The sequence below is a fragment of the Cherax quadricarinatus genome, chromosome 25 (genome assembly GCF_038502225.1).
Source record: "Cherax quadricarinatus isolate ZL_2023a chromosome 25, ASM3850222v1, whole genome shotgun sequence".
Taxonomy (NCBI): Eukaryota; Metazoa; Arthropoda; class Malacostraca; order Decapoda; family Parastacidae; genus Cherax; species Cherax quadricarinatus.
In genome coordinates, this window is record NC_091316.1 from 29,376,057 (window position 1) to 29,402,658 (window position 26,602).

Consider the following 26,602-nt stretch of genomic DNA (forward strand, 5'->3'; position numbering starts at 1 on the left):
ATCCTCTCCATTCTTACTAGAAGCTACTCTAAATACACATTTGAAGAAATCTGAAAGTCCCTTCAAAGAAATCTTAAAGAAAAGTTTCTATGTGGACAATCTTCAAGGTACTGTGAATAAAGAGGAGGATTTGAAATCCTTATACAGAGAAGCTAACAAGGAGATGAAAGAAGCAAATATGCCTCTAAGGATGTGGAATACAAATTCAAAGCAATTAAGGGAACTTATCAAAGAAGATTTCGCTGGAGCTGAAATTCCTGATTGCAACAATATGCTGGGACTTAATTGGAACACACAGGAAGATACTTTGAGTCTCAAAGGGATAAACAATAAACCATGCAGTACACTCACTAAACGTAGTTTACTCTCAGAGGTATCACAATGTTTTGGTCCTCTAGGACTCGTCTCACCAATTACCATAAAGGGTAAAATGCTTATGCAAGATGCATGGAAGCTCAAAATCGGATGGGATGAGAACTTGCCTCTAGAAATGAGTCAAGCATGGGATGAAATATCCAAGGAGTTTAAACAACTTCATCAAATTAAATTTCCCAGACAAATAAGTCAAGAGGGAAACAGGCACTCAAAAACTTAGCTACTAATAATGATATCCTCATCACCACAGCGGACAAATTTTGGAGGAGTGGTCATCCTCAACAGTACAGACTTCGTTAGTAAGATGCAAGATTTATTGAACGACGCCAACACATACGTTTCCATCCCCGAACATGCATGGAAGAAACAGATTCTTTTCTCAGTAAGACCCGCAGCATACTCAGGAAATCAGAAGAAGGTAAAAAGCTCTTGCGCCACATCCCTACCAACCCCAGGTAAGCAAGACTTTATGGTTTACCAAAGACCAACAAACCAAATGTGCCTATGAGACCCATTACATCTGGAATCGGCAGCGCCCCTCACAGTCTAGCAGGAGTTTTGGCGAAATATTTGTCAAAGCTCCTGGGTACAATCAGTCAGGCTCATCTAAAGCATTCGGGTGACCTCCTTAACCGTATCAGGGATCTCGACATGAGTGATAAGAAGCTTGCAAGTTCTGACGTGACTGCCTTATCCACCAATGTCCCAGTTGATCAAGCCATTGATCTTCTTCGCAGGGTGATTAAAGATGATACAGAGTTACCTGTACCCCGCCAAGATTTTGTGAGCCTTGTCGAACTTTGTGTTCGTTATAACTGTTTTAGGTTTGAGGACAAGAAGTACAAACAACTCTTCGGACTAGCCATGGGATCCCCCCTTAGTGCAGTTCTTGCCAATTTATATATGGAGGACCTGGAATCAAGAAGGATCCTCAGTAACATCCCTCGCTCAGTTACATGGATGCGGTACGTAGATGATATTTTGGTCATTGTACCCAAAAATCTTGACGTACGGGGCATCGTCAACACCATCAACACGAAATGAAAGTTAAGACACAAGTGCAACATCTGGATATCTTTATTGTAGACGTTTCGCCATCCAGTGGCTTTATCAATACAGATTCTAGGACATAATAGGAAGACAGTAGAACTATATACAAAAGATGAGGTAATCAGTCCCTCAGCCTTGGAGTTAGTGTTCACAGCATCGTGGTGGAGGAGAATCTGGAGCAAAGGCAAGCAAGCAAGTGCAGGTAAGATTCCAATGGGATGAGCGGGGAAGACGGGACAGACGAAGAATAGCGCTGGAGAGGAGTGTTCTTAGTCGTAGAAATAGAGCCAGGGCTTGACCCAGCAGCTAAGGCGATCGTGGGACAGACTTGGAGAAAAAACGGGAAGAGAGCAAGCTGTGTATGGAACTGAACTTCTCCAGGCTGAGGGACCGACAACCCCAAATTCCACGACTCCAAGGGCGATGGACCGACCACACCGTCCCCACACCTCCACTGCTCCCACCTACCTTCTGTACTGAAGAAGCCCACTGTGTAGGCGAAACGCCCCGGAACAAAGTCGCCCATCAGCCGCCTATGTCTTACCTACCAGTCTCGTGGTAGGTGAGGTCTTTGAGTCTCGAGAGCTGGAAGTTTCCAGGTCGCAGGAGAGGGCAGCAGACATGTGGGAGGTTATTTTAGTAGTTGAGGAGGCAGGTTTGCAATGGAGCCATTTGCAAACTTCTTGAAGCTGCTCCTGGAGAGGTGGTATAGCGTTGTCTTGTTGGAAAAAGTGAAACGAAGAGGCTTGATGAACTCAAGAACTTGCGTGAGTGTGAAGTGAAGAGGTGATTCGCAGGCATACTTGACTGTTCCACCACCGAGGCCTTTGTAGAGTCCAGAGCAGGTCATGGTGTCAGCGTTCGAGGGAGAGGTGTAGAAAGTAAGGTTTTCCCAAGAGGGTGTGCTGGAGTCGTCGCTATCTGCTTCGTCGGGGGATTCGTCAGGAAATTCTTGTTCAGTTGTTTCTACAGTGATTGTGTCAAGAGGAGGCTGGGAGTCTAGAGTATTTGCGGTCTGGCTGGTTGTTGGTGGTTGTTGAGAGGTGGCAGAGGTCACTGGGCGTGGTTCAGGAGTGTTTTTTTGGGCAGAGTTGGGATTTGGGCCTGAAGTTGATGTGAAGTTAGCGATGTTTGGGATAATCTTGAGGAAGTCCTGTGATGTTGGCGAGTCAGGAAAGTTGAATGACGGCATGTTGTTAAGATGGAATAGTTCGTTAATTGTAGTGTTGAATGTGCCTGGGTTTGCTGCATTTGCAAGGTGTGCATACATCATGCAGTACAACACCTTAGAGGGATCAGCGTCAGGGAGTGCAGAAAGGGAATTGCTGGGTAGAGATGACTGCTGTGTGGCTTGTAGAATTCTGGTGGTGTCCGACTGGAGTTTTGAAATGGCGGTATATGTCGGCGATTTGGGACTATTCTTCTTGGTTTCTTCTTTAATTTTTTTCGACATTACTTCTTTTCGTAGTGGACATTTAGCTGCAAGGGAATGATGAGTACCCTTGCAGTTAAGACATGTTGGAGTGGCATTGGTGGTGGTGCAGGCTTTGAAGTTATGACCTTCTTTTCCACAGATAGAACAGAATTTTTTGTCTTTAATGGGACAGTCCTTTGTTGAATGTTGATAAGAGTAACAGTTCCAACAGGGAGAGACATGGGCAAAACGTTCAGGTTCAATGTGGCGTGGATGTATGTGGTAATATGAGATAGCTAGTCCATTAGCGAGTGCTTGGGTAGCCATATCTATGTTTGAAAAGGTGATTTTGATCATAGATGAGGCATTGAGAATTCGTGTGATGGTGTCTACAGAGGCCCAGGTGTTTTGGTCTTCGATAGAGGTCTTCAGTTCATCCGTTGGTATGGATGTGATTATCTTAACCAATTGTTTAACAAAAACTGAACGCTTCGCCAGCAAGGAGGGAGACGGTGATATGATGAATTGTCGGTCCCGTAATGTGTTCATTGCAGTGTCGTCCAAAAGTTTAGCTGCTTCATTGTCGTCGGTGCAGACGACAATAAAGGAATCCTTGAATGAGTGGATCGCTGTGAATTTGAGATGTAGGCAGGTCCTCATCGCGGCAGCAAGTAATAGTTTAGTGGAATCATTTATAACACCACTGGCTGGTTTGATTTTAACACGATGTACGAACATTGTCGAACAGGTAGAGGTTACCCTCCCCAACGGGAATCGTAGGGAGCAAAGGCAAGAAGACTGGCGGTTATATAGGCGTCAGTGGATAGGGACGGGCTGCAGACGAGGGCATAGTCACTGGTAGGCGGGATTCCCCAGTGGAAGTAGGTCCTTCCCAAAGAGATGGGTTAGTTGCAGCAGCCGTGAAGAAGGTCTTGTAGATGTCCTCTGAACCAAGATTCCATGATGTTGCAGTGTCTGACAAGTTGTGCAAGAAAGGTATAAAATACCGACAATATGAATGTTAAGACACATGTGCAACATCTGGATATCTTTATTGTAGACGTTTCGCCATCCAGTGGATTTATCAATACAGATTCTAGGACATAATAGGAAGACAGTAGAACTATATACAAAAGATGAGATAATCAATCCCTCAGCCTTGGAGTTAGTGTTCACAGCATCGTGGTGGAGGAGAATCTGGAGCAAAGGCAAGAAGACTGGCGGTTATATAGGCGTCAGTGGATAGGGACGGGCAGCAGACGAGGGCATAGTCACTGGTAGGCGGGATTCCCCAGTGGAAGTAGGTCCTTCCCAAAGAGATGGGTTAGTTGCAGCAGCCGTGAAGAAGGTCCTGTAGATGTCCTCTGAACCAAGATTCCATGATGTTGCAGTGTCTGACAAGTTGTGCAAGAAAGGTATAAAATACCGACAATATGAAAGTTAAGACACATGTGCAGGATCTGGATATCTTTATTGTAGACGTTTCGCCATCCAGTGGCTTTATCAATACAGATTCTAGGACATAATAGGAAGACAGTAGAACTATATACAAAAGATGAGGTAATCAGTCCCTTAGCCTTGGAGTTAGTGTTCACAGCATCGTGGTGGAGGAGAATCTGGAGCAAAGGCAAGAAGACTGGCGGTTATATAGGCGTCAGTGGATAGGGACGGGCAGCAGACGAGGGCATAGTCACTGGTAGGTGGGATTCCCCAGTGGAAGTAGGTCCTTCCCAAAGAGATGGGTTAGTTGCAGCAGCCGTGAAGAAGATCTTGTAGATGTCCTCTGAACCAAGATTCCATGATGTTGCAGTGTCTGACAAGTTGTGCAAGAAAGGTATAAAATACCGACAATATGAAAGTTAAGACACATGTGCAACATCTGGATATCTTTATTGTAGACGTTTCGCTATCCAGTGGCTTTATCAATACAGATTTTAGGACATAATAGGAAGACAGTAGAACTATGTACAAAAGATGAGGTTAGTTGCTTGGAGTTAGTGCAGCATCGAATCTGAAGTTATATAGCGTCAGTGGATAGGGACGGGCAGCAGACCATAGTCACTGGTATTCCCCAGTGGAAGTAGGTCCTTCCCAAAGAGAAGGGTTAGTTGCAGCAGCCGTGAAGAAGGAATCCCGCCTACCAGTGACTATGCCCTCGTCTGCTGCCCGTCCCTATCCACTGACGCCTATATAACCGCCAGTCTTCTTGCCTTTGCTCCAGATTCTCCTCCATCACGATGCTGTGAACACTAACTCCAAGGCTGAGGGACTGATTACCTATCTTTTGTATATAGTTCTACTGTCTTCCTATTATGTCCTAGAATCTGTATTGATAAAGCCACTGGATGGCGAAACGTCTACAATAAAGATATCCAGATCTTGCACATGTGTCTTAACTTTCATATTGTCGGTATTTTATACCTTTCTTGCACAACTTGTCAGACACTGCAACATCATGGAATCTTGGTTCAGAGGACATCTACAAGACCTTCTTCACGGTTGCTGCAACTAACCCATCTCTTTGGGAAGGACCTACTTCCACTGGGGAATCCCGCCTACCAGTGACTATGCCCTCGTCGAGTCTTCACTGTACCATTACATATTGCAATCTGAAGACTCTACAACCTCTATGCTGCCACTGCCCCTAGCTACAAAGAAAAGGTGATTCAAGCAAATTTTCCTTCCTTGCCAAACTTCCACGATGAAAATAAATGGTTGTGCAAGAATGGTATATAATACCGAGAAGATGAAATTATAATAAAGTTGAACATTAAAATGGTATAAAATACCACATAATAAAGTTGGTAGAATTACCGACAATATGTAAAGTAAAAGGACACAAGTGCAACTAATGTGACATGATTACCTCATACTCCTCTCCTTACGCCTTCCTCTTTGTATTGGACTGATGAAGCCACTGTGTGGCGAAACGTTTCCTGAATAAAGATTCCCATATGCTGCATAAGTGTCTCAATCTTCAACTTGTCGGTTTTTCAAACCATTCATCACAACTGTCAGACACTGCAGCATCATGGGATCTTTTTAGACGTTTCACCATCCAGTGGCTTTATCAATACAAATTCCAGGACATAACTTGAAGACAGTAAGACTATGTACAGAAGATGAGGTAATCAGTCCCTCAACCTAGGAGTAGGTGCGAAGAGCACCATGGTCGTGGAGATTCTGAAGCAGAAGCGAACGAACGAACGAAAGTTCTTTGGACGAAGACCTACTTCGACTAGTGGATGGTACCACTATGACCCCGCCTCCGCCTGCTTCACCTCACCTCACTACAGTATATAAGCCACGTCTACGGCCCTATGCTGTACATTCTACAAGATTGATGGACTGAACACATCGACTCCAGGCTGAGGGACTGATTACCTCATACTCCTCTCCTTACGCCTTCGTCTTTGTATTGGACTGATGAAGCCACTGTGTGGCGAAACGCTTCCTGAATAAAGATTCCCATATGCTGCATAAGTGTCTCAATCTTCAACTTGTCGGTTTTTCAAACCATTCATCACAACTGTCAGACACTGCAGCATCATGGGATCTCTTTACAAAGAATTCTTCAACACTTGTTCAACCTTTGGACGAAGACCTACTTCGACTAGTGGATGGTACCACTATGACCCCGCCTCCGCCTGCTTCATCTCACCTCACTACAGTATATAAGCCACGTCTACGGCCCTATGCTGTACATTCTACAAGATTGATGGACTGAACACATCGACTCCAGGCTGAGGGACTGATTACCTCATACTCCTCTCCTTACGCCTTCCTCTTTGTATTGGACTGATGAAGCCACTGTGTGGCGAAATGTTTCCTAAATAAAGATTCCCATATGCTACAAAAGTGTCTCAATCTTCAACTTGTCGGCTTTTCAAACCATTCATCACAAGACCATTTCTTGGATGCAGTCACGATCAAATCAAACCTCCTTTCTCCGCTACAGCTCGGACCTACCTTGAAGAGTGTGCAGATGACTTAAACAATGCTACAAAGGAAGCTGTTCCCCAAGCCAGAACATTAGGCACAGCACTTCGGGGCAACATGAACAGACGCACTGCCGAAATCATTCGCAACAGAGTTACCACAGCAAATGTTCAACAGAAGATCAGACTTGCTAGAAAACTACAAACTCTGTGCGATAATAGTCATTGGAAAAGTTTAGGAAGACTTGGCATTATTCAAAATCTTTCATCTCGTCCACTATCAACCACAGAAACCGAAGCCCTCAGCTTAGGCCTCAAATTCGCAACAGGAATTACGAAACCAAAACAAGACCTCAATTTCATCGCCAAAAACTACAGACACAATGACTCCGACTTCCAAAAAGGTTTTCTTCAAGGCATCATCTCAGCAGCCATCTCTACATGCAGCTCCCCAGTCATACCTAGACGTTACATCACTGCACTTAAAGGTTTAGCAGAAGACACGACCATCAGGGTCACCACCGCTGACGACTACTTAATGACCCAGATACCTACAAACCCCTCACAACTAACCAAGTGGACAACCTTACTAAAACTTTTCTTCAAAGGACTCGCCGCATTCTGAGGAACTCAGAACAAGGGAAGAAACTTCTGCACACCACACCCAGCAACCCCAGACCTACCAGAATGTACGGCCTACCAAAAACTCACAAGCCTGGTATCCCATTGAGGCCCATATCTTCGGGAATAGGCAGTGCTCCCCACCAACTCTCAGGAATTCTCGCAAAACACCTCTCCAAACTCTTGGGCACTATCAGTCCAGCACATCTCAAACACTCGGGTGATCTTCTCAATCGCATTCGCAACATCAACATCAGGAACAAGAAACTCTCCAGCCTTGACGTAACTTCCCTATTCACCAAAGTACCTACTACACAAGCCATCGATCTCCTACGCAGAAAAATTGACGATTCACTTGATCTTCCTATTCCAGCCAGCTATTTCATCGACCTCGTTGAACTATGTGTCGGCTTTACGTGTTTCTCTTTCGAAAATCACCTCTTTCAACAGACTTTTGGTCTACCCATGGGCTCGCCACTCAGTGCCGTCCTGGCGAACTTATACATGGAACATCTGGAAGCCGAGCGTTTCTCCACAATTATTCCTTCGACTGTCACCTGGCTCCGTTATGTTGACGACATTCTCCTCATAACTCCCAGGCGCTTCAACGTTCAAGCTTTCCAAGACAAGCTCAACCAGGTCGAGCCCTCAATCCAGTTCACACTTGAAGAAGTCGACAACACTCTTCCTTTCCTTGATGTTCTTCTCTGCAAAACTGACCATGAACTTCGTTTCAAAGTCTATGGAAAACCCACCAACCAAAACGATCTTCTCCACTTCTACTCTCACCACGACACCAAAACTAAACGTGGTGTAATTATAGGCTTCTTCCTGCGCACACTCAGAATCTGCAGCAATGAGTTCCTTGAGGAAGAATGCACTATAATTGAACAAGTATTTTCTAAACTCCACTATCCTCGTCACTTCATCAGAGACTGCAGACGGCGGGCATTAAACATCTTCAACACACCCAGAGAAGACACTGCCAAGAAGAGATACATAGTCCTCCCCACCAACTCCATTGCCAAACATGTTTCCAACATCTTTTCCAATACATCATTCCAAGTATCTACCTCCACAACCACGACCATCAAGGACATCACCAGTAGTAGACAGAACAAGCTTCCATCCTCTGCAGGGGTATACATAATCCCTTGTAATGACTGCAACTAATTATACGTGGGCGAAACATCAAGAGAGCTCCAAACACGTATTTCAGAACACCAATACGCAAGCAGGACTGACGATGTTGATGAATTAGACACATGTGCAACTCTTGGGTATCTTTATTGAGGAAACGTTTCGCCACACAGTGGCGAAACGGTTCCTCAATAAAGATACCCAAGAGTTGCACATGTGTCTAATTTATCAACATGTCGGTTCTCTGAACCATTCATCTCCAGGACTGACGATACAAGAAATACCTGTGTACAACATCGTAATTCACACAACCATTTAATTAACACCAGAAACTCAAGACTTATCGCCACAGAAGACAACACCCAATACCGAAGAATCCTGGAATCATCGCTTATCTCTATAACCAACAATTTCGACCAGAACAACGGCTTCTATAACATAGCTGAACCACTCGCCAAGAAACTTCTCCATCGCTATCCCACATAAGAACATAGAACACTGCAGAAGGTCTACTCACAACTTATCCAATACCCCTGCCAAGCTACCCAAGACTCTATAACCCCACCCGGTAGATCATCAGATGCAGCATTCTCCACCTGACCTCAACATTCTGAGCCTGACTATAAATACTCCCGTACCTTCCACCCCAGGTAGATCTGTGTGTGACTTGAAAAAGCCCACTGTGTGGGCGAAACGTTGTCAATAAAGGATCACATTAAACTGCATATGTGTTTATATTTCCAAACTTCCACCATGAAGCAATGCAGAATACTTGATTCTTGCTGTCTGGGCATAGAAAATAATGTACCTTATCTTTAACATGGTAATAAAGTGGGTCCAGGATTTTCCTTAATTGTCCTGCTAAGGTAAGAGATTGATTGTTTCTCATTAAACTATACTATTTGCAACACTGGTCTCTTGCAAGGAGTCACATGACGGTGACACACACTCGTACTGCATCTGGAATCAATTAAAGTGTTGATGCAGAGATGCAAAAGCAAGATGTCATCAGCCCCACTGGAGGGCTGAGTCCCTCAGAGGGCTGAAAGGGGCTAAAGGGAGCTGATACCCCCCTCCTGGAAAAAAATTCTCCACAGCATGTATGAGTTGGCAAGTAGCCAGATACTACATATGAGAGGGCAAGCATAAAAGACTGTGTGATAGCCAATCAGCGAGAGTGCATGTATGAGTGGACAAACAACCAGATAACATTTAGTTGTAGGCAATCATCCTAAGCATATGTACCAGCGGGCAAACTGCCAGAGTCTATGTATGAAGGGGCAGGAAGCCAGAATGCATGTATGCATGGTTAAGCAGCCAAAGTTCATGAACAAGTGGGCAAACAGTCAGGGTCTGCATATGAATGGGCATCAGCCCAGTTGTATGTATGAATTTGCAATCAGCCTGAGACTATGTATGAGTGAGCAATCAATTAGTGACTACGCACGTGTGCGGCTGCACAATCTGAGTGCCTCCTCCCTCACGGCCTGCCTCCTGCCGTGACTGCTTCCCTTATTTCCTGCTTCTTACCTTGTCTGCCTGCCTCCCTTCTTGCCCCCCAGATTGAGAGTATGAGTGAGCATGCAGCTTCATATTAAGTATGAGTTATCAAGCAGCGAGAATTAGATAACGAGTGCTTGGCAACAATCAGCTGGGACGGTGACCCTGGCATTTCTGATGGGTTCCCAACTAGCTGTGTCAGCATGAGCCACAGTTTGTGTTTCCACTAGCCACATGTGCTGCTAATGCAGAGCTCCAGCTCTTTGGCTCCTCTCCGTAAATTTCCATCATGCAATATTGTCCACAGAACCATTGTACAAAATAATACTATTCCTTGTAATGCTACAAATATAAGAACATAAGAAAGAAGCAACACTGCAGCAGGCCTACTGACCCATGTGAAGCAGGTCTATGTTTCCCCTCCCTCTGGATTAATCCAATGATCCACCTAGTCAGGTCACTGTACTTAGCACAGTGGTGACCTGTACTTAGCTCAGTGGTGACCTGTAATTAGCTCAGATCTGAGGCCCGGCTTCCTTCCTTAGCTGACAAAGTAAGATACATAAACGCCTGCAAAGTAGCCACGATTCTGCACCGGCAGCAAGGTACCCCACTAAGGAGACGGATATTAACAACCATGACACAAGATCACACACTCTTCACGGACTACTCCTGGATTCGTCCGTTTTGTGCTGCTGGGCGGAAGCTGCTGCCTATACAACTACTCCTTGAGAAGAGTTGTGACCTTCCTGTTGCTGGGTACCATCCACCACCTCCCTGGCGCCCAGATCCAGCCGATGTTTGCGTCTCTGCAGTCAAGACACCCTCAGCAATCATGCTGAGACAAGCATGGCACTGGCAGAGGGAGGCACATGTGCAGTGTATTTCACAGATGGTTCTGTCGACCCTGACAGGAAGAGAGCAGCAGCTGGACTGTACCACAATGGTCACACACAAGGCTGGGGACTCCCTGACCACTGCACGATCCTTCAAGCTGAGCTGGTGGCGATTCAGCAGGCATTGTCACATGCCTTACGACATCGACTCCGACCTGTCATACATGTTGATTCCACCTCTGCAATCAATGCCCTCTCCCATCCTCAACCACAGGACAATGTTCACCTCATCACATCGATCCTGAGCATAATGACAGCCTTAGAAGTTCAGGGTAACAGATCGACATTGAACTGGATCCCCAGCCATACTGGCATCCGGGGAAATGAGGCGGCAGATGATGCAGCCAAGGCAGCAACAGACTATCCACATGTTGGGATTACTGTCCCCATCAGCCTACGACAGGCCAAACTGGTGGCTGCCAGAGCCATGAAACTTATGGGGGAGGTCTTAGGTGATACCCCATCTCAACAGTGGTACCGAGCAGCGACTCAGGAAGAACTCCCTCTATATGATAGAAGCTGGTCCAGAGCGCAGTGTACCTCCATCCATCGGCTTCGTTTGGGCTTTCCCACAGCCAAGATGATGGTAAACAAGGCTGAGGAGGAGATGTGCTGCCAGTACTGTCAGTACGTTGTCCAGCGCCCCCTAACACACTATCTTCTGGAGTGCGAAGTTGCTCAGACACTCCGCAGGCAACTAAGAGTGATATTCCCTCCCGAATAGGACCCGGATATGACTGCGGCCACACTAGTGTACCATGGAGTCAACGAACCAGACAAGCTGTTACCCGTGATAACGACATATCCTCCTCCTCGCTAGTGTCCATAGTTAGGAGTACATATGGTGTTGTCGCTTATGAGAGGCACCAGTTGAACTGACCAGAAGAGTGCTTGAGCAGCATACCTCGCATCATTGTAGAAACCTTTCTCCCTCGGGAGCCAGAAACGGGTCATCGCAAGATTGAGACCCGTGCCAGGACTACGGTCTTGGCGAACATTATACATACATTATACATACATGTACTTAGCTCAGTGGTTACCTGTACTTAGCTCAGTGGTGACCCGTACTTAGCTCAGTGGTGACCTGTACTTAGCTCAGTGGTGACCTGTACTTAGCTCAGAGGTGACCTGTACTTAGTTCAGTGGTGACCTGTACTTAGCTCAGTGGTGACCTGTACTTAGCTCTTTAAAGACTTGTCTGTGTGCTCTCTGTGAATCTGAACCAAGATGTCCTCTCTTACACAACTCTACCAGTAGGAAAAAGAGGAGCTTAGGGTTGCTAAGCTGGAGATACGGCGATTAACGGAGGAGAACACGAGGATTCGTAGTAATCCTCCTGTTGTGAGTCCTCAGGTTAAGAGGGGAACCTGGTCAGTGGCTGGGCAACATGGAACCAAGCTGAGGATCAAGAAGACTGTTGGAGAGGCAGAAACAACGAAGAACCAGAAGACTACTGTGGAAACTTCCAACCCATTTTCTGCGCTACCTGACAAATGTGGGTTGTCTACTGGGAACGTCACAATGAGCACCTAGGAAGCATTTGCAGAAGTGAGTGAGACATCCCTTGAAACCCCAACAAAGACCATCGAGAACGTCACGACGAATTCCACAAGTGAAGTTAAAAACATTGTTTTAGTTGGAGACAGTCTGGTTAAGTTTATGGATAGGGTCTTTTGTCTTAGGGACAGGAAGAGGAGGCACAGGGTATGTTTTCCTGGGGCTGGGATGGGGGATTTTGTTAACCGTCTGGACGACATCATGAAAGGTAATAGGAGCAATCCTATTATCTGCCTTTGTGCGGGAGGCAACGATGTTGGCAGATGTAGGAGTGAGGACCTAATTAGCAGGTATAGGTCAGCAATAGACAGACCTACCACTACTATTGATACTACATCTGCTAGTACTTCTGTTACCATTCGCTTCTTTCCCCGCTCATTTCCTTATTGTGTTCAGGTATTCTCTAATTTAATCGAGCCAGTTGTGATTTAACATTGGTTTAGGACGGACCAAAACGTCGTTACTCGGCTGACGGCTCCTTTCTTAAATGTGGATTTCTTGGTGAATCGTTACAATGGATTAACATTACCATCAAGAGTGTACTGATAGGGAAATTCTGGGTAAAAATGCGCTGAGATACTCATTTCTAAACAGTAAATAACCAATAAAAGTATAAAGATCACTTGTAAATGTAAGATAATAACCCATATAAAGACAGTAAAGACAGAAACAAGGAAAATAATCTGTTTATCTCGACACCAAACTGGAGCCCTCTTCAGCGGATACCAAAATTACATGGGGGCATGTTTATATAGTTAGTATTCATTGCAAAATTAAAGACAAACCGTGTCAAGCCAATTCTTACAAGCAATCAGTTTATGCATCTCGGCCACTGGCTGGCAAAATGTTTCCAGAATCAAGTTAACTAAGTGTTGCTGAAGTGTCTCATATAATAACTTGTCAGTTTTCTGCACCATTTACGTAATAATTTCATCAAAGTACTTCTTTCAACACACCGGCGGCATCCCACCAAGTTTCTCTTTTTGAATTTAATAATATATACAGGAGAAGGGGTTACTAGCATTTTAGTCGCCTCTTACGACACGCTCGGCTTACGGAGGATGAATTCTGTTCCACTTCCCAAGGGAGATAAGCGGAAATAACAAGCACTAGAAAGAAAATGTAAGAAACCCCAGAGGGGTGTGCATATATATATGCTTGTACATGTATGTGCAGTGTGACCTAAATGTAAGTAGCAATACGTACCTGAAACCTTGAATGTGCTATCAAAGTTAGACCAAAAAAAAAAATTCTGAGCACAATAATCAAAATTAGGATGTCCTGACTGAGTCATCGAATAAGTTAAAGTGAAAACCAGTACCAACTATTATAAAGCCTTAGTTCCCAAGCACTCTTCTCACTCCATTAAACCACAACTAATGATACACTTCCACCTAGAAATGATAAATCGCTATAACACTCACCTCCTGATCTGACCCTCCACACTCATCTCATGATCTGACCCTCCACACTCATCTCCTGATCTGACACTCAACACTCACCTCCTGATCTGACACTCAACACTCACCTCCTGATCTGACCCTCCATGTTGAGAATTTTGGCCTTACCTGCTGTGTTTATTATAACTATATATAATGAACACTTAGCTGATAAATGACAGCAAATCGTCTACACAGCCGCCCCTGCAGACGAGGTCTAGAAGCTGTCGAAACCATCACAACAGTGGGCTGTCAAGAGATACAATTTGTAAGTATAAATTACCCCTAGGGGGTGTTATGCCAGCATATTTCATTCGATGATGGCTGACGAAATACCTACTTGTTTGGACTCAAAAGTCCACACCTTACTGCCGATTATAGGTTGATTACAAACTCCTTGTGACTCAAGAATTGCGCAATCCCCCGATCTACAAGAAATTCGTAACATACCTTGCTCTTTGTAACGTGAGCTATGGTGTTCTCAACACCTTCGACAGATATCGGTGACTTGATAGAAGCTGAAGTGTCCTTGGATGTCCACGTCTTCCATTGTCTAGGAAACGCACACTGGTACACTATGTTCCACAAGATTTGTCTTTATTGTTCACAATGTATCACAAGAGAAGCTGATCACACTTCTCTGAAGTGTTTGTGTTAGAGACACTTTGCTCACACTAACGCACAGATCTCCTGGCATCAGTGTCACTCTCCATAGAGTCAAAGATAGTCTGCCAGACGCTACAGCGCTCCATGCCGTCACTGCCCCCAGCACAAAAAAAAAACGCTGACCTAGTACCTTGCATCCTTGTTACCTCCTCGATGAAGCAAAGCAAAATGTTTGTTTCTTGCTGTCTTAATCATAGACAACAATGTACACTATCTTTACTATGGTAATAAAGTGGGAGCAGGATTTTCCTTAATTGTCCTGCTAAGTAAGAGATGTACTGTCTCTTATAAAAATACACGTTGCAACACCGCTGCAAGGAGCAGAGGTCATTTGACTACGTGGCATAGCATCTGTGATCAATTACTCACTCTAGCAGTAAACAAGACGCTCGCCCCTTCTGAGTGGCCCCTCAGGGCTGAAAGGGCTGAAAGGGCTGAAGGGGGCTGAAGGGGGCTGAAGGGGGCTGATACCCCCCTCCTGGAGAAAATTTCTCCACACTGGGGGCGGCGGAGGTTCGCTGCAGGTGAACTATTCATCACTTAACATTAATTTGATTTTCTCACTCGCCACCACTGCTGCTTGTCTTTTCTGAACAGCTTTAGTCTGTGTGCTTTCTGGAGAATCACTAATTTTGTTTTCAACACTGTGTAATTCTAACGGCACTAGTTTATTTATTGTCCGCTTATTCACTACACCTTTGCTCAAAACATCAACTGTCCTGATGATTCCATTTGCATCAGGATATATGGTCACAATTTTTCCAAGTGGCCATTGGGACCTCGGACCATCATTGTCGATAATCACTATGTCACCAGGTCTTAAGGACTTATGATTTTCAGGAACACCAGCTCCATAGAAGTGTTCTCTCAATGAGGTGAGATAGTCTTCTCGCCAAATTTTCTCCCAACGTTCAATCACTTTATTAAGGTGTTTGAATTTACGTCTGAGTTGCTCAGGTTCGAAATAAGTAGGATCCTCTATGATTTCTTTATCATTCATGGGAGGAACAGGTTCGAGCCTTCTGCCATGGAGTAAATGAGATGGACTTAACACTTCTAAATTGTCCAGATCATCGGTAACATAAGTTAGAGGTCTGTTGTTGACTCTATTTTCTATTTCAGTCACAACTGTACGGAATTCTTCTAAGTCTATTCTCTGACGATGAAGAGTCTTCCTTAAACAACGTTTTACAATGCCGATCATTCTTTCATAAAATCCGCCGTGCCATGGAGATTTAGGAGGAATGTATCTCCAACGACATCTGCGTTGATTCAGCATCTGTTGTACTTCTGGCTGATCAAAGATCTTGCTTATATAAGCAGCACCAGCAACAAAGTTCGTTGCATTATCTGAAATCATCAGTCTAGGACATCCCCTTCTGGCTGCAAACCTTCTGAATAATTTGATAAAAGTTTCAGCAGACATGTCAGTGGCTACTTCTAGATGTACTGCTCTAGTTGTAGCACAAGTGAACAAACAGATGTACACCTTGATGGGAACTTTGTCAACAGTGTTGGTTAAAATTATTGGTCCAGTATAATCTACACCTGTCACCTCAAATGGAGTGATATGACAAACTCTTTCAGAGGGATATGGAGGTGGACCTGGATACTGACATACTCGCATATCGTAGTGACGACAAGTAATAAAGTCCTTTATTTGTTTTTTTCACACTTTCTCGACCTTGAGGTATCCAGTAGGATTGTCGTATATGACAAAGTGTGTCAGCTACCCCACCATGTAACACGTTACTGTGGGCGTTTTGCACAATCAGTTTTGTTAGCCAATGATTCTTGGGGATCAATATTGGATGTATGGCTTCTTTAGGTAGTGAAGAATTAGGAATTCTTCCTCGACATCTTATAATCTTCTCTGAGTCGAGATAAAGTTCTAAAGAATTAATCATAACAGGTTTCTTTGGGGATTTATCTTGTGCTTCCAGAAATTTATATTCTGTAGAGAAAACATCTTTCTGTATTAGTTTCACCCAGTATTTAATGGGTTCAAGATATTCATAATCAGGTTTAATTCCTTTAATGAATTTAAAGACAAGAGCTGTAACTCTTAAGAGTTTACCCAAAGATGAGTAATTAGATCCATCAATGACTATTTCTGTTGTGGCTGCTGCAGTATTTACACAACTTATTTCTGCTGTGTTCAAGCAGACTGTTTCTTCTGGCATAATGTGAGCTTTTTGCTGAGGCCAGTTATTTTCATCAGAGAGCCAGTTCGGTCCGTGGAGCCATAATTTATTATCCACAAATTTCTTGAGTGGGACACCACGTGACAACATGTCAGCTGGATTCTCTTGGGTAGAGACGTGAAGAAAGAGATAATCTCTCTGCATCTCTTTTATTTCTGCTACTATGTTCTGTACATAGACCAGCTTACTCTTATTATTTCTTAACCACTGGAGAACTGCTTCATTATCACTCCAGATCACGGTTTTCTCAATATTGAGATGATCAAGTACTTTGTTGAGATAGACAGCTAATTTTGTACCTACATAGAGTGCTGTCAGTTCCAATTGTGGTACTGTTCTGACCTTCAAGGGTGCTACCCTGGCCTTTGAAGTAATTAGTGTACTTCCTTCAGCATTACTCATGTAAGCTACAGCGCCATAACCTCTGGTTGACGCATCACAGAACACATGTAATGTGTACTTGTTTCCCTCTTGACCTATTTGTCTGGGAAATTTAATTTGATGAAGTTGTTTAAACTCCCTGGATATTTCATCCCATGCTTGACTCATTTCTAGAGGCAAGTTCTCATCCCATCCAATTTTGAGTTTCCATGCATCTTGCATAAACATTTTACCCTTTATGGTAATTGGTGAGACGAGTCCTAGAGGATCAAAACATTGTGATACCTCTGAGAGTAAACTACGTTTAGTGAGTGTACTGCATGATTTATTGTTTATCCTTTTGAGACTCAAAGTATCTTCCTGTGTGTTCCAATTAAGTCTTAGCATATTGTTGCAATCAGGAATTTCAGCTTCAGGGAAATCTTCTTTGATAAGTTCCCTTAATTGCTTTGAATTTGTATTCCACATCCTTAGAGGCATATTTGCTTCTTTCATCTCCTTGTTAGCTTCTCTGTATAAGGATTTCAAATCCTGCTCTTTATTCACAGTACCTTGAAGATTGTCCACATAGAAACTTTTCTTTAAGATTTCTTTGAAGGGACTTTCAGATTTCTTCAAATGTGTATTTAGAGTAGCTTCTAGTAAGAATGGAGAGGATGTTGCACCAAATAATACTGATTTGAAACGATAAGTTTTCACAGGACTTTGAGGATCATGTGGATTTTCAGGCCACAAGAATCGAGTATAATCTCTATCTATTTCTTGTAGTCCTACTCTTAAGAAAGCTTTGGAAATATCAGCAGTGTAGGCATATGGGTTTGTGCGAAATTTCATAAGCACGTCTCCAAGCTTCTCAGTTAGTGAGGGTCCGGTCATCAGACAGTCATTAAGACTTGCTACATCTTTATTTGTACGTGCGCTGCAATTATATACAACACGTTGTCTTCAACTTATCTTCGACTATTTCCTCAATGAATTTATTGTCCAACTGTTCTTGTAAGATATTATCATAGACAGTCAGTAACTCTGGATTCTTCCTGAGCTCATGTATTTGTGCTTTCATCTGTCCGAAAGCCATGCGATAATTGCTAGGCAGATGTGGTGGATTTAATTTCCATGGTAACCTAACCCAATACTGTCCATCTTTATATTTGACAGTGTCCAAATATTGGTTATAAGTCTGAGACTCTTGTGGGCTTGGTTTATTTACATCAATACCTATCGCATCTAAATCCCACAACTTATCAACTGGTTCATTCATTTCTTCCAGTAATGATAATTTTTGCTGTGGTACATGATCAGCGGTTATTCTCGCAACTAGTACATTTTCCACTGAATCAATATCAGCTTCTTTCCCACTTTGAGAGGGAATGGGACCACATATCATGTGGCCTCCTGCTGTTTTCAGCAAGTGAACATCATGTTTACTTACTATATTTTGCACAAAACAGTGATAATAATCACTTCCAATGATTAAATCAATTGGACTAATTGTGTCCGTCTGTATGTCAGGACAGGCTAACTTGACCTTAGCTGCTTTCAGTGCTGCAACTGTTTCTTTTAATCCCTGGATCTGCACAGACTTAGGCAAATCATCTACTACCACAGCTTCTACTGTCTTTTTCCTGTTTCCTAGACCAACAGTGATTCTGGCTAGGTCATATGTCTGTTTACCAGAATTGTGGAAAAAACCAGCTATATCTAACTGTATTTTGGCATAGGGTTGTTTATTCAGTTTCTGCAACACTGATCTTCTTATGAAGGACCTTTGTGAGCCTTGATCAAATGTGTTAGCACATTGGTTTTGTGTAATTTATTAGATAACTCAACTCGAGCTATCGGGAGAGCAGTTGCTTTAAACTTATCTCTCACATTTAATGCTGTTGCTTGTTGACTTCCTGATTCTGTGGAAGTCTGCTGCTGTTCAGCAAAAGTATTTGGGCATAATGCTGTATGATGCATACCCTTGCATTTAAAACACTTCTTCAGTGAGCATTTTCCTCCCTTGTGTTCACCTAAACACTTGATGCATCTTTTCAGCTGATGAACACGTTGTTTACGTGCCTCCATTGATGTGTATTGAATACAATACTGTGCCCAATGTGTTCCATCACAGAGTACACATTTTGGAGTACGTTTATGTATGACAGTCTGTTTACTGTCTATTGTATTCACAGCTTGATAAATGCCTATATGGGATTTCCCATTATGTGGTTTAGTGGGAGTAGTTATACTCTTTTTATACTGAGTTGAAGGTTTATTATCCACGGGATTTGTGGATTTTTCATCTTGTCTCGTTGTTTGCAGGCAAGAAATTATTGTTTGTAAACCATTGCTAATTTCCTCACAAGTGAAATAGCGTTTATTGAACATAATATTTAATCGTTCAATAGTTTGTGGTGACAGCTTATCCTGTACAATACCACTGATAAACCAATCACATTGTCCTAGGTCATATTTAGCATCTAGAGATCTGAGACTATTGTCTAAATTCTAAATGCCTGTAAGTCAATGTTTGGGTGGCTTCAAGCTTGATATTAAGACTGCATGTCTAACTCTAGCCTTGTCATCATCAAAGTAATTGTCTGCTAAGACACGTAAGGCTAGTTGATAATTGCCTTTTAATACCGGAAATGACTTAATCAGTTCATAGGGTTCTCCCTTCACAAGACATTTATAATTGAACTTAGCAATCTCATCTATGTCATCGTGAATTTACTATTGAAAACCACTAATGAATTCTTTATAATTATGACCTTGGAAAATAGGTAATGACAATGTAGGTAAGCTTGGTAATGGGACACTTGTTGTTGTTACAGGTGTAACAGGTGGTTGCCCACTAGTTATAGTAGGTCTCTGTGACAGAGTTTTACGGCAGATAGCCTGTACTCCTGTCCACCTTAATTGTTGATCACTAAAAGTATCCAAAACATTTTTAATTTCATCCTCAGATGGATCTGATTCAAGAAATTTATTTTCATAATGTGTATAGTCTGAATTAATTATTTTCATACGTTGTGTAAATAATCCAAACTTGACCTCAAGATCATCAAAATCTATGTTTGTATCTTGAGTTAATCCTATACAGACTGAAATTAGATTTTCTAATTGTGTAATCTTAGTCTGTAAAGACTGAAACTGAGTTTTCAAACAAGCCATTTTAATGGTATACTGAAAATTCTAGCACCACACTTAGAGTGTTTAAAAAACACTGTACTGCTATAAACAGCTGAGTTTTGTTATGCTTAAGTCAGCAATAATCGAGTCAGACACTACTGACACACTAAGCTTAACCTCAGGGTCAATGACCATGAAGGGTACAGGGTACATGTGTCTGGTGTTTATGGCTTAGAGTTTGCTGTGTCAGCCTGCCCATGATGATTAATCGTAAATAATGATGTTATACACTTCATTCACTATACACTATAAATGTCACTGTTTAACTGTAATCACACGTGAATATTACTTACACATATATAAATTTCACTGTTAATATATATTTGAAAGCTTACACTTTATATATAAGTTCCTTTAATATAACAGGTAAATCTATAAGAAACAAACTTTAACACAATCTTGTCTCTTAATTTCTGTCTATAAACATTATAAACACTGTGTATATATATACACTCAGACAAACAACATCACTTGGGTGTTGTCTTAATCAGCATTTTCTCGAGATTGGAGCAGTTGATGGAGGGTGCAGGATACCATCCCCCGTCTTCTTGTTGGGTGAGTCACCCAGCTCCCGTTTTCGTTGGGTGAACGCTGGGTGAGCGCCCGTTTTCTTTTGGCTGCCCATTCTCTGTGATTGAGTCTGGACGGACTCATTTATACTGATTTATATTGTAAAACACTAGTTTTACAGCTTTTTTCGAAGGACCTTGGTTCATAGGTTATTTGTACACTGTAGTACAACATATTTGGACCACAGTGTGGTCTTTATCCGGTTCGAAGGACCAAAACTCTGTTGAGAATTTTGGCCTTACCTGCTGTGTTTATTATAACTATATATAATGAACACTTAGCTGATAAATGACAGCAAATCGTCTACACAGCCGCCCCTGCAGACGAGGTCTAGAAGCTGTCGAAACCATCACAACAGTGGGCTGTCAAGAGATACAATTTGTAAGTATAAATTACCCCTAGGGGGTGTTATGCCAGCATATTTCATTCGATGATGGCTGACGAAATACCTACTTGTTTGGACTCAAAAGTCCACACCTTACTGCCGATTATAGGTTGATTACAAACTCCTTGTGACTCAAGAATTGCGCAATCCCCCGATCTACAAGAAATTCGTAACATACCTTGCTCTTTGTAACGTGAGCTATGGTGTTCTCAACACCTTCGACAGATATCGGTGACTTGATAGAAGCTGAAGTGTCCTTGTATGTCCACGTCTTCCATTGTCTAGGAAACGCACACTGGTACACTATGTTCCACAAGATTTGTCTTTATTGTTCACAATGTATCACAAGAGAAGCTGATCACACTTCTCTGAAGTGTTTGTGTTAGAGACACTTTGCTCACACTAACGCACAGATCTCCTGGCGTCAGTGTCACTCTCCATAGAGTCAAAGATAGTCTGCCAGACACTACAGCGCTCCATGCCGTCACTGCCCCCAGCACAAAAAAAAAACGCTGACCTAGTACCTTGCATCCTTGTCACCTCCTCGATGAAGCAAAGCAAAATGTTTGTTTCTTGCTGTCTTAATCATAGACAACAATGTACACTATCTTTACTATGGTAATAAAGTGGGAGCAGGATTTTCCTTAATTGTCCTGCTAAGTAAGAGATGTACTGTCTCTTATAAAAATACACGTTGCAACACCGCTGCAAGGAGCAGAGGTCATTTGACTACGTGGCATAGCATCTGTGATCAATTACTCACTCTAGCAGTAAACAAGACGCTCGCCCCTTCTGAGTGGCCCCTCAGGGCTGAAAGGGCTGAAGGGGGCTGATACCCCCCTCCTGGAGAAAATTTCTCCACACTCCACACTCACCTCCTGATCTGACCCTCCACACTCACCTCCTGATCTGACACTCAACACTCACCTCCTGATCTGACCCTCCACACTCACGTCCTGATCTGACCCTCCACACTCATCTCCTGATCTGACCCTCCACACTCACCTCCTGATCTGACTCTCCACACTCACCTCCTGATCTGACCCTCCACAATCACCTCCTGATCTGACCCTAAATACTCACCTGCTTCCTGACAATCCACATTTACCTGTTTCATGACCTGACACTTCACACTCACATGCTTCCTGACACTCCACACTCACCTACTTCCTGACAATTTACACTCACCTACTTCCTGAGATGACACTCCACACTCACCTGCTCACCTGACACTCCACACTCACCTACTGACCTGATGCTCCACGCTCACCTGCTGACCTGACACTCCACACTCACCTACTGATCTGACACTCCACACTCACCTGCTGACCTGACACTCCACACTCACCTACTGACGTAACACTCCACACTCACCTACTGTCCTGACACTCTACACTCACCTGACACTCCACTCAACTTCTGGCCTGACACTCGACACTCACCTGACACTCCACACTCACCTACTGACCTAACACTCCACACTCACCTACTGGCCTGACACTCGACACTCACCTGACACTCCACACTCACCTACTGACCTAACACTCCACACTCACCTACTGGCTTGACACTTGACACTCATCTGCTCACCTGACACTCCACACTCACCTACTGGCCTGACACTTCACACTCACCTGCTCACCTGACACTCCACACTCACCTGCTCACCTGACACCCCACACTCACCTGCTCACCTGACACCCCACACTCACCTGCTCACCTGACATTCCACACTCACCTGACACTCCACACTCACCTGCTCACCTGACACTCCACACTCACCTGCTCACCTGACACTCCACACTCACCTACTGACCTGATGCTCCACGCTCACCTGCTGACCTGACACTCCACACTCACCTACTCATCTCCACACTCACCTACTCATCTGGCACTCCACACTCACCTGCTGACCTGACACTCCACACTCACCTACTGTCCTGACACTCTACACTCACTTGACACTCCACTCAACTTCTGGCCTGACACTCTACACTCACCTGCTCACCTGACACTCCACACTCACCTACTGGCCTGACACTACACATTCACCTACTGGCTTGACACTCGACACTCATCTGCTCACCTGACACTCCACACTCACCTACTGGCCTGACACTCCACACTCACCTGCTCACCTGACACTCCACATTCACCTGACACTCCACACTCACCTGACACTCTACACTCACCTGACACTCTACACTCACCTGCTCACCTGACACTCCACACTCACCTACTGACCTGATGCTCCACGCTCACCTGCTGACCTGACACTCCACACTCACCTGCTCACCTGACACTCCACACTCACCTGCTCACCTGACACTCCACACTCACCTTACACTCCACACTCACCTGACACTCCACACTCACCTGCTCACCTGACACTCCACACTCACCTGCTCACCTGACACTCCACACTCACCTGCTCACCTGACACTCCACACTCACCTGCTCATCTGACATTCCACACTAACCTACTGACCTGATGTTCCACGCTCACCTGCTGACCTGACACTCCACACTCACCTACTGATCTCCACACTCACCTGCTCATCTGACACTCCACACTCACCTGCTGACCTGACACTCCACACTCACCTACTGACGTAACACTCCGCACTCACCTACTGTCCTGACACTCTACACTCACCTGACAATCCACTCAACTTCTGGCCTGACACTCGACACTCCACACTCACCTACTGACGTAACACTCCACACTCACCTACTGGCCTGACACTCGACATTCACCTGACAATCCACACTCACCTACTGGCCTGACACTACACATTCACCTACTGGCCTGACACTCGACACTCATCTGCTCACCTGACACTCCACTCTCACCTACTGGCCTGACAATCCACACTCACCTGCTCACCTGACACTCCACACTCACCTGCTCACCTGACACTCCACACTCACCTGCTCACCTGACACTCCACACTCACCTGCTCACCTGACACCGCACACTCACCTGCTCACCTGACACTCCACACTCACCTGACACTCCACACTCACCTGCTCACCTGACACTCCACACTCACCTGCTCACCTGACACTCCACACTCACCTGCTCACCTGACACTCCACACTCACCTGCTCACCTGACACTCCACACTCACCTACTGACCTGATGCTCCACGCTCACCTGCTGACCTGACACTCCACACTCACCTGACACTCTACACTCACCTGCTCACCTGACACTCCACACTCACCTGCTCATCTGACTCTCCACACTCACCTGCTCACCTGACACTCCACACTCACCTGCTCACCTGACACTCCACACTCACCTGCTCACCTGACACTCCACACTCACCTGCTCACCTGACACTCCACACTCACCTGCTCACCTGACACTCCACACTCACCTGCTCACCTGACACTCCACACTCACCTGCTCACCTGACACTCCACACTCACCTGACACTCCACACTCATCTGACACTCCACACTCACCTGCTCACCTGACACTCCACACTCACCTGACACTCTACACTCACCTGCTCACCTGACACTCCACACTCACCTGCTCACCTGACACTCCACACTCACCTGCTCACCTGACACTCCACACTCACCTGACACTCTACACTCACCTGCTCACCTGACACTCCACACTCACCTGCTCACCTGACACTCCACACTCACCTGACACTCTACACTCACCTGCTCACCTGACACTCCACACTCACCTGACACTCCACACTCACCTGCTCACCTGACACTCTACACTCACCTGCTCACCTGACACCCCACACTCACCTGCTGACCTGACACTCCACACTCACCTACTGTCCTGACACTCTACACTCACTTGACACTCCACTCAACTTCTGGCCTGACACTCTAAACTCACCTGCTCACCTGACACTCCACACTCACCTACTGACGTAACACTCCACACTCACCTACTGGCATGACACTCCACACTCACCTACTGGCCTGACACTACACATTCACCTACTGGCTTGACACTCGACACTCATCTGCTCACCTGACACTCCACACTCACCTACTGGCCTGACACTCCACACTCACCTGACACTCTACACTCACCTGACACTCTACACTCACCTGCTCACCTGACACTCCACACTCACCTACTGACCTGATGCTCCACGCTCACCTGCTGACCTGACACTCCACACTCACCTGCTCACCTGACACTCCACACTCACCTGACACTCCACACTCACCTGCTCACCTGACACTCCACACTCACCTTACACTCCACACTCACCTGACACTCCACACTCACCTGCTCACCTGACACTCCACACTCACCTGCTCACCTGACACTCCACACTCACCTGCTCACCTGACACCCCACACTCACCTGCTTCCTGACCATCGTCTTCACCTGATGAAGGATTCTTCCTATATAAATATGTTTCCATCTCACTTTTTGCATCTGCCGAGAAGGTCTCTACTTTGGGAGTTGAAATACAGAGTCCATTTTTATTTCCATATTTATGTCTTCATGTGGTTATTACTTAGCAAAAACAGTAAATTCATATGCTGTTATACACAGATTTCACAAAAGTTAGTAAGATAAACTTATGGTATACACTTCCTGAGATAAATACCACTTCACGCGTACACACACTGTTGCTGTCAGTGCCTACACATCAAAATAGATAGGCTCATTAGATTATATACAAAGTATTACACCCCTATGTATATACACTGTTGACAAGTACGCCAGTATCTGCTCACCTGCCGTCCTGCCTATCTGATGTCCTGAGCGGCAATGCCAAGGCGAACATAATTATGTGCAGACTGGGTCTGCCTGACGTATAACTACCGATAGTTGTTCTGGTAGCACATTCTCGCTCTAAGAGTGAGAAACGTTCTGATTTAACCTTCGGATTTTTTTCTTTGACACCTTGTTGTTTACTTTAAATATCAGTTATTATAGTCTCACATAGTCTATATTTACCTTAAACTAACCGAATTTTACCTAACCCATTCTAACCTAAATTTACTTGACCTAATTTACAATCAAGGCGGGAGCATTTTAGTGCATAAGCCAGTCTCCTAATTTTGATTGATTGGTATTAATAGAGGGAACTAGCCTGTACTGATATTTCCTGACAATCACAGGTGTATGAAACACAAAATTGCTCTGCAGTGTTGCACAGTTTCTAATTAATATATGAAGACGTCACACTGAGAAGCAGCCCTCGTCGTCTGTGGCTCTCAACATTATCACCCATTTTCATATGTGTAATCTCTGTCATAAAAATCTTATTAAAACAGTTAATAGGCTCTAAT

At 44.4% G+C, this 26,602-nt stretch overlaps 1 protein-coding gene across 2 annotated transcripts in view; it reads right to left on the reverse strand.

Moving 5' to 3' along the window:
• LOC128689936 (juvenile hormone esterase) overlaps nucleotides 1-26,129 on the reverse strand; it is a 151,405-nt gene extending 125,276 nt beyond the window's left edge. For both annotated transcript variants that reach the window (XM_070088681.1, XM_070088679.1), the window contains exon 1: nucleotides 26,045-26,129. In XM_070088681.1, the coding sequence (XP_069944782.1) occupies nucleotides 26,045-26,094 (50 nt within the window). In that variant the 5' untranslated portion in view covers nucleotides 26,095-26,129. The remainder of the gene's footprint in view (nucleotides 1-26,044) is intronic.
• Between the last annotated feature and the right edge of the window lie 473 nt (nucleotides 26,130-26,602).